This window comes from Daucus carota, chromosome 1, assembly GCF_001625215.2.
Source record: "Daucus carota subsp. sativus chromosome 1, DH1 v3.0, whole genome shotgun sequence".
NCBI lineage: Eukaryota > Viridiplantae > Streptophyta > Magnoliopsida > Apiales > Apiaceae > Daucus > Daucus carota.
Window position 1 is genome coordinate 51,301,664 of NC_030381.2, and position 11,870 is coordinate 51,313,533.

The window sequence follows — 11,870 nt, forward strand, 5'->3', positions numbered from 1 at the left end:
GTCTATCACAAAACTTTTGTATTTTGTAGCAGATTTAATGACAGAAAAATAAGTATAAGGGAGTTAACTTATTAATGCATTAACAAGTTAAAGAAACTCCAGCCATGCAGCGAACATGAGTTGATGTATGCCTTGACCTTGAGATTCGAGAGTGGTAACTTGCTTGAAGGTTTTGGGCCATGACTAGAGTCTTGTTTCAGCTTGCCTTGTTTCTCCACTAGGTTAATTTCTTAAGCCTAGCCGGTGAAACGTGACAATGTCTGATTGCTTTTTGAGAAGATAATAGACTAAAATGATATAAAATATTAATTATGTAGAATTTGTTTATTAAATGTGTAGATCATAGCAAATTTAATGATTAAATATATTATAAAAATATAATTTAGTATTTTAAATAATTTTAAATAATATATATTATTTATATGATAATAAATGATGTAATCTATACTATACTATAATAAGCCAACATGGGTATATTTGGTGATTCACTTTCTAACTAAAAGTCTGTTGCACGTAGAGTTCTCATAGTCTTACATCTCTAAACAGTTTGATATACTACAAGATAAAAACTCCAATTTTATTCTTTTAAATATAATTTATAATTAGTTAATACTAATCACTAATAAAATGATATTAAAATTAAAATTATATATAATAAATTCAAAATAATATAGCCTCCCGTGCTTTGCACGGGTTCAAGGCTAGTATTATTTTACTGTTTCAACAAATATATCAAACATTGCATGGTCGGTTAAATCTCTTAATAAGAAAAATGGCTCATCGACATGTCTTGAAAGCATTCAACTCATGGATGATTCAGAAAAACGGTAAAAGATGTTTATCCTTTTTAATGAAGAAAGTGAACGTTTTTATCGAAGTATCATGAAAAATATTCCTGTATAATTTTTATTAATGATAAATTTATCATTTTTGTCAAATTTTTGGATGACAAGGAAATACTCAAAAAAGTATCTCAAATATCTTTTTTATTAGGAAACGAAAAGCAGATGTTGTGAAAAATCCTTGTTTTTTAATCTAACATATATCTGTTGCCCGAGAAAATTTTTTTGACAGATATACGTCGAAAACATAAAAATTATCGCGAAACAAAAAGTCATTTAAAGAAAAAAATCTAATGATTTTAACGGGGGTATTCGATTGGGATTTTAATGGATTGTTTTTAATCTATGAATTTTAATGGATTGTATGAGATTTTGATTTTGTACGAATTCTTGATAAAATGTCGCAGAGTTGGTACAATGCTTCAAAATCTCATTGATTTTGGTAGTATTTCAAAAAACTTAAAATACACCGAAGAATGCCACAAAATCCATCATTTTATAAAATGAAAAAAATCCATCAGCATTTGAATATCATCAGATTTTAATAGATTTTAAACAATCTCAATTGAATACTATCGGATTTTAAAGCATAATTTAAAATCCCAATTGAATACCACTAGATTTTGTAGCATAATTTAAAATCCCAATTGAATACCTCAAGATTTTAATGAATTTCGAATGATCCTAATCGAATACCCTCGGATTTCATGAATGCAAAAAAATGTTTTAAAATCTCAATCCAATACACTCATTTAAGTGTTGGACGAAGAGAAGGTGGGGCCAGATGACTGTACTACACACATGTACATGCGCGTTTACCAGCCGTTAAAATCCAAACGGATTCAATCATTCGCTCGCTCCCTCTGAATCATTTACATTCATCACCGCCCATATAAAATTAAAATAAATTAAATTTTATCATAATTATTTAGAATAATCAAACGACGTCACTTCATCTCTGTTCTGCAAATATTAACATCTCACCCTCTTAATTAAATCAAAACCCTAACTTTTTGTTCCCCCAATTCACTACCTTTTTTTAAAATAAATAATCTTTTTTTCCTCCAATTATTTGTATACATATCCGTGTGTATTAATTGATCTAGTTTTCGTGTTTTGTTTATATTAAAGTGTTGATTTTTAGCTTTTTTTGGTGCTGAGTTGACTCGGTAGCTTCATTCTTGGATTTCGATTTGGATTGTGCTGCTGAACGGTAAATTCTATCTTTATTTCATTTTTTCTTTACTGTTTTTGCTTATATTTGTGTTGTTTTTGTGAAATTTAATGTGGGTTTGAGCTTCTTGTGTGTTGTTAGGGTTTGTGTTACTTGAATTTGTTGGGTTTGGAGCTTGTCGTGTGTGTATGTTGTGCTTGAATGCTGTAATATGTGTTTGTGTGTGTGGACGGGAGGATTTATGGAACTCGGGTTTGATTGGGATTTTAGTGATTGGCCTATTTATGGGGGTAGAATCGGGGGATTGGTGGTATGTGGAGGGATTTGTTCGGCATTGGGGGCTTTTTTTGGAATTATTTGGTTTCGAGTAGATACTTGAGCGGTGGTTGATGTGACGTAGTTGATATTGTGCAGGATGGTCTCGATATAGATAATGGGCAGTAGTGAGATGGAAAAATCGTCTAAGGAGAGTAAGGAGCCGAAGACTCCTACTTCTCAGGTGAACTAACGGTTTTATTAACATTCTATGAGTTCTTGCTTTATGTATTTATTGGGGGGTTCTTGGCATGTGATGGATTGTAGTAGTACTTAATGTTTCTTGTGGTATTCAGGAACAAGTGTCACCCGTTGTTGCTGGATCCGCTGCCCCTGTTACTCCAGATTGGACTGGGTTTCAGGTTTGACTTCTGAAGCATTTTTTGTTGGTAGAAGTTTATAGAAACTGTGATTAGCTTATATTTTTGGTTTTTATAGGCATATTCTCCGATGCCTCCACATGGGTATATGGCATCAAGTCCCCAAGCTCCTCACCCCTACATGTGGGGAGTTCAGGTATTTTTCTTAATATTTCAGTGATATCATTTTGCTTTGTTAGGTATAAAAGAAATCCTAAGATGTATATCATTAATTATAAAGCCTAAGATTCATCCCTCACATCTACACTATCGGTAGTAGGCATACTTCAGTCCTGTAGTTTTTTAGAATATAAAACTATGCTTGGCAAAAGTTACTATGCGACAGGGACATGATAAATAAGTACGATTGTTGCCTAGTTGTCTTGGTTACAAATATTTATGAAGTTTTAGTCACAAACCAGTATCCAGTATCAAACTAATGCTTTATGTTCATGTAAAATTTTGTGTTTGCTGAATTAGCTGTGAATAGAGTTTGTCAAATCTAGTTAACAGAGTTAACAACACTTGTGCCGGAAAATTATTTGTTAAAAGGAAGGCATTCTCTTCTTTCTATACTTTATCATATTGTTTATTGATAATACAAGAAAAAGGTTTGGTGGACTTCTCCAAAATAAGATTTCTGAGTATTTTCTGAAAAATTCACTCATATGAATACTCTTATTAACCTGATATTATTCTCCGGATATATTATCTGTTACAACTGATTAACATTATTCATAAAATGGATTAGATTATATATGAACTGCATTTATGAGTATAAAAAACCATAAATAGTTTCAAACTCAATATATATATATATATATATATATATATATACAGTTGAGAATTTCATTCTTCTTACAGTAGCACTTCTCAATGATGTTTTCCCTGAAATGCAATATGCAAATTGCAAATAATATAAGAACATATTGGAACTCATAAGCTTTTGTCAGAGATATGCCCAATAAATTAATGAGAAAATAAGTTCAGGAAAGGAAGATAGGCATCAGTATTTAGACAATGGGGAATGAAATATCAAATACATTTTATTCCACATTAGGAACCCTAAATATGCATGTTGTCAGTACATGTCATCACTGTCATGGGTTATAAAAGTTGTGAGGGTAAGCTTCATGCCTTCTGATGGAATTTAAGTTTACCTTAATGTCTTTACGCGGACTCTCAAGATTGTCACACAATATTCTAATCTAGGTGCTGTTTAAATCTCTTTATTACAAGTAATGTCTTTTTGGTTATTGTTTCTGTGCAGCATATGATGCCGCCTTACGGCACTCCACCACATCCATATGTTATGTATCCCCATGGTGGAATATATGCGCACCCATCTATGCCTCCGGTAACTGTGTCTGATTGTATTTATCATGCTTACCCTGTTCCCTTGTCATCTGTTACTAACATGTAGCGAACCACCAGGGATCTTATCCATTTAGTCCGTTTGCTATTCCTTCTCCAAATGGTGTTGCCGCCGAGGCTTCTGTAAGTTACTTAGAGTTATTTTATTGTCCATTTTATGGATCATGAATCATGAGACATGCACTCAACTAGACTACTTAAAGAATAACATCTGCATACAGGGTAATACACCCGGAAGCATAGAAGCAGATGGTAAGGTGTCGGAGGGGAAGGAAAAATTGCCTATCAAAAGGTCAAAGGGTAGTTTGGGAAGTTTAAATATGATAACAGGCAAAAATAATGAGGCTAGTAAAACATCCGGACTAGGTGCTAATGGAGGATACTCCAAAAGGTATAACCTGATATATTAGCTTTTAGTTGTGCTTTGGTATTTTCGCTTAATGTGAGAAACATATAACCTGTGTTGGTAACTCGTCACTAAACTATGGTATCTCCAAAACTTTATGCGGGATTAACTATCATTGGTCTACTTGTTTTGCAATCAAAATTTTACAAGGATCATTGATTTTTTCCTTGCTAATTCATGTTCGATCTTTAGCCCATATACACTACAAAACTTGAAAGGCTGACTCCTTTTTTGGGTAAAAGTTTGTACTTGAGTAGTCGTGGTTTTGTAGTTGTTTTATAGATGTATTATAGATGATTACTTTGGGGCAGCAAAGTAATTGCTGCATCTGCAGCTTATTCTATTGCTATGAAAGTTTGTACTGATTCATTTGGTCTTAACCAAATTTATAGTGGTGAAAGCGCAAGTGAAGGATCAAGCGAGGAAGGAAGTGATGCAAATTCTCAAAATGTAAGTACAGTGTAAGCACTAAGGATATTTATAGATGATTGTTTTGGTTTGCGTGCTAGATAATGACATTGCTAACTCAAAACGTAATTTCCTAAGTATATTAAGCGCTTCGACAGTTTGAATGATGATTGGCCTTTTTATAATGACTTGTGTGTGTATTTCAGCTTCATAGATATGAGGAATATGGATGTTTAGTTAATTGTGTTTCTTCTCTCTTTAATAAGTTCTCTTCTAATGCGAACATGCAAAATTTATAGCACTACAAATGTTATAGATCTGGTGTGTGCAAGCCCATTTTCGTGCATAATATATGTAATTAATGCATATAATCTGAGAGTGGTACCTAAGATTTACCTCCGTTAAAAGAGAGATAGAAATCTCGGCCCTTGATATAGCGAAGTGATGTTCACTTTTGTGCTGGCTGCTGTCCAGCAGAAAACACCAGCCTCGGCTGTTCACCAAGAAACCACAGTTTCATATTAGCACAGGATAGTAATTGTAGATCAGCAAAGAGAAGATCCCTGTTGTCTTGTCACTCAGCAAAAATAATCAGATCTGAAATAGACCCAACCTTTGTTCTGAGTCACTGTCTTGTGACGCCCTAAGAACTGAGCTTGCCACCGAACTCACCGAGATCCATATTATTCCGCCGCAACTCCTCACTTCACCATCCTTTCTTTGGCCCGGCCAATCTAATCAATGGCGGTGCAGCACCGCCTACTTTTGAACCCTATTTATGGGAAATTTATGAGAACCACCAATTTACGGTTGTCCGGATTAATATTACCACCGGCTTCTCATCCAACCTTAAATCAAACTTTGCCTATATATTTATCTGATCGAAAAATTGAGACTACTTTTCTGGCCATGGCCATGGTGACTACTTCTCTGCCTCGTGGTCATAAATCGATAACCTTTAGGAGAAAATACCAATCTTGAAGAAGTAAGGAAACTCAATTAATGAGATCTTGGGACTGATGAGTAATTTTACTAGACTTTCCGTAATCAATCTGAAAAAAAAAAAAACTTGGTTATCAAACCATATGGCATCCTTAGCTAAAGTAACGTCAGGTAGGGCCCTGAGGTATCGTCATGCTTAGACTCTCTCTCTATATATATATTCACATTGATAAGTTTAACAAATCAAAAATATTTCAAATGTCGGCACGTTAATGTTTGGTATGGTTGTCACTTGGAACAAGATTTTATCTTTTACAAAGTCTTTTCGATGTATTACATCATCAAATTATTCTCTGCAGTGTTTATTAATAATGCGAGTCAAAGTTAATCATGTAATGCTATTTTTACTACAGCAAAAATTTGAGAAAAAAATTTCATTTAAAGGTGCGGCGTAATAATATTACTGCCATATTTATCAAATTAGTATATGCTTCTCTTTACCATTTTTCTGTATTTAATGATATTGTGCAGGATTCTCAAATTAAGTCAGGAAGCAGGCAAGATTCTCTTGAAGGTGTGCCTTGTATATGTTTTGAAGCCTTATAGATGCTTTTCACTGATACATATTACTAAAAGCAGGCATTTCTATTGCTTTTGCAACAGCTGAAGCATCTCATAATGGAAACACACATGGTTTGCAGAATGGGCAATATGCAAATAATTCAATGGTCAACCAACCAATATCCGTCGTACCAATTTCAACAGCTGGTCCTGCAGGTGTTCTTCCTGGTCCCACAACTAACTTAAATATTGGGATGGATTATTGGGGTGGTGCAACTTCATCTGCTATTCCTGCAATGCGGGGGCAAGTTTCCCCTCCTATTACTGGAGGAACCTTGAGTGCAGGAGCTAGAGATAATGTGCAACCACAACATTGGCTACAGGTTCTCTGTCACTCTAGAGCTTATTGCGCAGTGTATATTCTATTTGTTTTCCAGTCGGCTTAGTTACTTGTTGATAATCAGTCAATTGTGCTAAACGCAGTGAGTACAGATATTTTGTGATTGTGTGACATTTCTGAAACCTAGATCAGCTCTTAAGATAACAACCTACAATGGTCATCATTACCTCGTATTTCCATCATTTCTTTCCCACGGATTAGCCTCCAAACATGCATGCCATTTTTGCAGAAAACTTGATTAAGTTTGTGACAATATAATTAGTGAAATTTCCATACATTAGTATGAATGTGTTACTTATTGTTGGAGTCTTGTTTTATTTTTCTTCCCTATTTTGAAGTGTTGCAATCTTCATTGCTTCCAATATATCAATTGTAATTAATTGAGATGGTTACCTGATCTTTATTTGTGATAGTTATTAAATTCCTATGGAAAATTTTTATTTGGGACTAAACAATGCAGAAAGATATCATTTTAGTATATAAGCATTACTATTGTCTATTTTCTATTAGCATATATGGTCCTCTAGATTTATGTTTCTACCATAAAGCAAGGTCTTCTAGTCTATTCTCAGATTAGTTTCTCTATTATCATTTTTAAGTATCTATTCCTCATACCAGGATGAAAGGGAGATTAAAAGGCAAAAAAGAAAACAATCTAACAGAGAATCTGCTCGCCGATCCCGGTTACGGAAGCAGGTAAGATTGGTGTGGGATGTAGCTTGCTAATAAAGAATGAGTTTCATGTATTTGGTACTGTAAGATCATGCTGTGCTGTCTTAATGAATCAGGCGGAATGTGATGAGTTGGCACAGCGTGCTGAAGCTTTAAAAGAAGAAAATGCCTCTCTTAGAGCTGAACTGAGCCGCATTAGGAGCGAATACGAGAAGATTGTGGCACAAAATGCAGCTCTCAAGGTATGGGGCTTCTGCTTCATGTTAGAGAGTAACATCTTCTGTATATTTCAGTGGAAAGCTTTTATACAAAAACGATGTTTATTTATACTTGTTGGCTGGTGCCTTTTCAATTTGATTTTCGCAGGAGAAAAGTAGGGATGTTCCTGGGCAGGAGGATCAATGGCCTGGTAGGAATGACCAACACACTGGAAATGGAAGTAAAGAACCCGGTAATACAGAGTCTGCACAAAGTGGTCATTGAAGTTCTAGCTTTCCCAAATGAAGATAGATATTGAGGGGCTTAACATAACCATTTAGTACGAGAAGTCCTTGTTCACATATGTAGCTCAAAATTAATTAAAGCTGACCATCCTTAGCCTCAGGTTTTATCTGTGAAAGATATTTACTATCCATCGTTTTCTTCTTGACTGTTCTTTTTGAGTCGAAGAACCAGAATGGGATGTAGAGTTGTGTAATCTGTTTAACTCCCTTGATGTTGGATTAGTGTTTAGACCTCTATCAAAACTTGTTTGTACTAAAAATTTGTCTGTATTATCGCGGAATAATTATGAATAGACTCTCGAGTATTTTATCTGGGAATACATCGTTAGTGTTTGCTTGTGTCAATTTTTCCGAACTAGATGCTTTTTATGGATGATGGAACCTGGTTTTTCCTATATGTTGTTGGGTTCATCTTGAACGTTTTTAAATATTAATGATGAATATGTCGATAAAGTCATCTGGCTTTGTTTTGAGTACATATCCCATCATTGTGGTCGATGTCATGACAACTGAAAATGGAGTTTACCATTTGTACCACTACAGGCATACTCACTGCCCTGCTAAAATATTCTCCGATGCTTACTTCAGGCCATCATAAATACATCACTATATAGGCAGTTGGAATTATAATGCTCCATTCCGTTGCAAAAACTTAATACATATTCATCTGGGCTCGGCTCTAGCCGGGATGTTGGTCTCACTGTCATTTTTTCAGGAAAAGGTCTCAAATATTATTGTCGGAGAAGATGACTTCAACTTATCGCTTAGAAGATGACTCCAATTTATCACTTTGCAATCTAAAATGTCAGATATTGCAGCGTTTTCCCTCTTTCACTTTAAAATGCTAGATCGTCTAGCGTTTTACAACAATCATATCGCTATTTCATGTTGCGTTCCAACCCTAAAATGCAAGTCAAATTGTTTAGCGTTTTATAGTGATTTTCAGAACTAAAGTAACATGATATAGCTTTTTTTTCAAAAATCAAAATGCGAGATTATCTCGCGCTAATAAGTGATATTTTGGGCTATTTTTGATTTGGTATTTTGATCATTGCTTACAAAAATGCTTTTCTCGTATACCCGCTTAGTCAAGTCTTATCCTAAAGTAAATGTTCATAATTCACTTGTATATGCATTCTATCGTGATTAGAATCGTGCTAAATGTCTGTATAATGATTGATACAAGTAAATCACGTTGAAACCGCTTGGTTCGTAACACAAAGGAGACATCAGGGGGCACTTTATTCAGGAAAAACAACAGCCAGTGAGACTCCACAAAACCCCCCTACAATGTAGGTTGATATATAAACCATGCAAAGAGAGAAACACAGAGAGACCGGAGAGAGAGACAGAGAGACCGGGAGAGAGGGCGAGAGAATGGGGAGAGAGAAAACCAATGAAACTATAATAAAAACAGGGCGACGAGAAAATAGTATGGATGATTATCATGGTCGAAAAATAATAATTCCCTCCTCCCCTTCTTTCTCAAAACCAAATTTTCATCTCTTCTTATTCATCTTCTTCTTGATCTCCTCCATCAAAACAACATCAGTTTCAGGTTTCAATCTCACTGTAACTCCGTTTAGCCAAGCTTATTCTACTCTCTTTAGTGATTTTAACATCGATCCATCTCCTTATGATGATAGCGTTCGTCTCCTCCTCAATCACCATTCGGGTACGTAAATTTGTTCACCAAAATTTTATTAATTATATATCAATGATATGAATTTCTTGTAAATATTAAGTGTACATGCATAATTTCTTATTATATGATATGAGGTTAATTATTGTTTGTCAGGCTCAGGCATAATTTCGTATGATTATTACAGATATGCCTTCTTCAGTGCAAACATCAAGTTACCGTCCGGGAACACAGCCGGTGTTGTTGTGGCTTTTTATGTAAGTACCCCGACTATCTCAACTATTTTGAAATCCTGATTCCGTCTCGTGAATTTTTGTTACATTATTGATGATGAATAAATATGGTAGGCATCAAATGTGGACACATTCGAGAAAAATCATGATGAGCTGGACATAGAGTTTTTAGGAAACATAAGAGGGAAACCATGGAGATTTCAGACCAATGTGTATGGAAATGGAAGCACTAAACGCGGAAGAGAAGAGAGATACAGACTTTGGTTCGATCCTAGTAAGGAGTTTCATCGTTACAGCATTCTTTGGACCCCTATCAAAGTCATGTAAGTTCCTTTTCTCTTTCTCGAATTTAGCAATATTTCAAAAAAATATGACTACTATTTTTTTTATGTAACCTGATTTGCGTGTTTTGTCGTAGGATTTGTAGCTCCCGTGGTCATATTTATCATATTTAGATCGTGTTTGTTTCCGGCTTTAAGTGGGGTTTAAAATTATTTATTATTTTAAATTAAAAAATATATGTTCATGTCAGAAAAGATTTAAAATTAAAAATAAGTCAAAAGCTTCTGTCAAAAAAAAAAAAGTATAAACTACCTAAACCAGAAGTTAGTTTGAGAGACGGAAAAACATAATTTAAAGAAAAAATTTGATAAAAGTTGCCCTTACCCATAAATCACTTTTGTTGTTTTTATTATATTTCAATAACTTATAAATTAAGTCAAAATTACTCAAAAAACCATTTTAAACTCTTAATTTATCACATTAAATTATGTATGTCACAATTCATAATTTTAATTCAGCCGTTTGCTCCTCCGTTTAATTGTCCCTACAGTGAAGCCATGTTTTTTAGTATGATTTGTTTCTATCACGTATACAATACTATACTTAAATATATATAAGTACTTCTATTAGAAAATTAGAAATAATAATAAACTTTTGCCAGATCAAATTGATGTCATATTTTTGGTTGAGAATTAATACTAAATATTGCAATACAGATTTTATGTAGATGAAGTTCCCATTAGAGAAGTAATCCGTAACGATGAAATGGGTGGTGATTTTCCGGCGAAGCCAATGGCAATGTATGCTACCATATGGGATGCTTCTACATGGGCTACAAGTGGTGGCAAGTACAAAGTAGACTACAGACATGAGCCCTTTGCAGCTGAGTTCAAAGACTTTGTCACTGATGGTTGTGCAGTTGATCCGATTCAAGAACCTTCCGCCACCAATTGCTCTGAAACCGCTTTGAAAATAGCCGTGGCAGACTACTTCACGGTCAGGCCACGACAGCGCAAGGCCATGAGGTGGTTCCGGGAGAAGTATATGTATTATTCTCACTGTTATGATACCTGGAGGTACAAGGTGCCTCTGCCAGAGTGCGTGATTGTACCTTCAGAGCAAGTGTTGTTTAAGGAGACTGGTAGGCTTCGGCACGCAATGAGGATTAAGTTTGGTGGTAGTCAACGGAAACAACGTAGGAGTCGTGGCGGGGTGAGGAAGAGCGGTGGTGGTAGCGCGGTTGTGAGGTTGAGGTCAGGTAATGAGGAGGTTGCTGCTGTGTAATATCAGACATATATCAGATATGGAGTTATATTTGGTACAGATTTATCATTTTGAGATCAGACCTATGACAGAGTTATAACATAACATCATCAAATTGACCATTACTTTGAGAAAACACTATGACTGCAAATGGCATGATCTATAGATTTAAGTATATGACAGCATCTATATGAATATGATACATATATAACTGAAACTCGAATCAAGAATTGACAATACAACCACAAAACTACCTGCTGACAATTTTATTAACAATGACTAACAAAAGATGGTAAATATGTGATAATGGCTTTTGACATGAAGATGCAAGGATCTGGTTTTAAAAGCGCCATTAGTGAAAACTTCAAATCAAATTGTGTAATTCGCTAAGTTCCTCCTCTAAGGCACACTTCAGACAATTGTTAGGAGAAATGTCTATACAAATCGATTAGTTATACTCTTCCTGCTTGTTTATACCAATATGTACACCCACC

General features: G+C 34.8%; 2 protein-coding genes across 2 annotated transcripts; both read left to right on the top strand.

Moving 5' to 3' along the window:
• Positions 1–1,767: 1,767 nt before the first annotated feature.
• On the top strand, positions 1,768–8,301 carry LOC108205061 (bZIP transcription factor 16). The gene is made up of 13 exons (XM_017374833.2): positions 1,768–2,055; positions 2,431–2,515; positions 2,628–2,693; positions 2,770–2,847; positions 3,961–4,047; positions 4,125–4,187; positions 4,286–4,455; positions 4,863–4,920; positions 6,352–6,394; positions 6,484–6,764; positions 7,400–7,477; positions 7,570–7,695; positions 7,820–8,301. Exons 2-13 carry the CDS (start codon positions 2,450–2,452, stop codon positions 7,934–7,936), a joined length of 1,233 nt encoding a protein of 410 aa, XP_017230322.1. The 5' UTR covers positions 1,768–2,055; positions 2,431–2,449; the 3' UTR covers positions 7,937–8,301.
• Positions 8,302–9,278: 977 nt separating this feature from the next.
• On the top strand, positions 9,279–11,524 carry LOC108205062 (probable xyloglucan endotransglucosylase/hydrolase protein 30). The gene is made up of 4 exons (XM_017374834.2): positions 9,279–9,631; positions 9,755–9,855; positions 9,946–10,154; positions 10,830–11,524. Exons 1-4 carry the CDS (start codon positions 9,334–9,336, stop codon positions 11,395–11,397), a joined length of 1,176 nt encoding a protein of 391 aa, XP_017230323.1. The 5' UTR covers positions 9,279–9,333; the 3' UTR covers positions 11,398–11,524.
• The last annotated feature ends 346 nt before the right edge of the window (positions 11,525–11,870 follow it).

Bases quoted from the DNA above. Each gene is read 5' to 3' on its own strand.
- LOC108205061 (XM_017374833.2), top strand. From the start codon at position 2,450: ATGGGCAGTAGTGAGATGGAAAAATCGTCTAAGGAGAGTAAGGAGCCG. The intron at 2,848-3,960 runs GTATTTTTCTTA...GTTTCTGTGCAG, and splicing joins CCTACATGTGGGGAGTTCAG to CATATGATGCCGCCTTACGG. The intron at 7,696-7,819 runs GTATGGGGCTTC...TGATTTTCGCAG, and splicing joins CACAAAATGCAGCTCTCAAG to GAGAAAAGTAGGGATGTTCC.
- LOC108205062 (XM_017374834.2), top strand. From the start codon at position 9,334: ATGGGGAGAGAGAAAACCAATGAAACTATAATAAAAACAGGGCGACGA. The intron at 9,632-9,754 runs GTACGTAAATTT...ATTGTTTGTCAG, and splicing joins CCTCCTCAATCACCATTCGG to GCTCAGGCATAATTTCGTAT. The intron at 9,856-9,945 runs GTAAGTACCCCG...TAAATATGGTAG, and splicing joins GTGTTGTTGTGGCTTTTTAT to GCATCAAATGTGGACACATT.